The 830-nt window shown below is 66.6% G+C and overlaps 1 protein-coding gene across 1 annotated transcript; it reads left to right on the forward strand.

The window, feature by feature from the left end:
* Nucleotides 1–408: 408 nt before the first annotated feature.
* DQ04_23541000 (histone H4) lies at nucleotides 409–711 on the forward strand (the record flags this gene model as incomplete). Its single annotated transcript, XM_009318170.1, has 1 exon — nucleotides 409–711. The coding sequence occupies one exon, from the start codon at nucleotides 409–411 to the stop codon at nucleotides 709–711; it is 303 nt and encodes a 100-aa protein (XP_009316445.1).
* Nucleotides 712–830: the final 119 nt, after the last annotated feature.

Here is an 830-nt window from a genome sequence, read left to right on the forward strand (position 1 = left end):
GTGGAGGGCGTCGTGCGTGACGCCACGGCGTACACCGAGTACTCGCGCAAGAAGACCGTGACGGCCGTCGACGTGGTGAACGCGCTGCGGAAGCGCGGCAAGATCCTGTACGGCTACGCGTGAGGCACGCGCCGCGCTGCCGCTGCCGCCGCTAGATGGCGTAGCGCCATCATCAGCAGCAACAAGGACAGGGCGCCGCTGCCCTGCGCGCATAGATAGAAAATGGGGACGGAGTGACGCCACGCGCTGCGGCAGCCACTCGCTGCACGTGCTGCCCACCGCACTGCCCGCTGTGCGTGCTCTCCCGTGCGGACCCTCCCACTCCTCTCTCTCTCTCTCTCTCTCCACCACCACTGCCACCCCCAATAGCAGCAGCAAGCACACCAGCAAGCTAGAGCACGAGACAGCATGGCCAAGGGCAAGAAGAGCGGCGAGGCGAAGGGGACACAGAAGCGCCAGAAGAAGATCCTGCGTGAGAACGTCCGCGGCATCACGCGCGGGTCCATCCGCCGCCTGGCACGCCGCGGCGGCGTGAAGCGCATCTCCGGCGTCATCTACGACGAGGTGCGCGGCGTTATCAAGTCGTTCGTGGAGGGCGTCGTGCGTGACGCCACGGCGTACACCGAGTACTCGCGCAAGAAGACCGTGACGGCCGTCGACGTGGTGAACGCGCTGCGCAAGCGCGGCAAGATCCTGTACGGCTACGCGTGAGGCACGCGCCGCGCTGCCGCTGCCGCCGCTAGATGGCGTAGCGCCATCATCAGCAGCAACAAGGACAGGGCGCCGCTGCCCTGCGCGCATAGATAGAAAATGGGGACGGAGTGACGCCA

The sequence above is a fragment of the Trypanosoma grayi genome, assembly GCF_000691245.1.
Source record: "Trypanosoma grayi strain ANR4 Tgr_2354_V1, whole genome shotgun sequence".
NCBI classification, from domain to species: domain Eukaryota; phylum Euglenozoa; class Kinetoplastea; order Trypanosomatida; family Trypanosomatidae; genus Trypanosoma; species Trypanosoma grayi.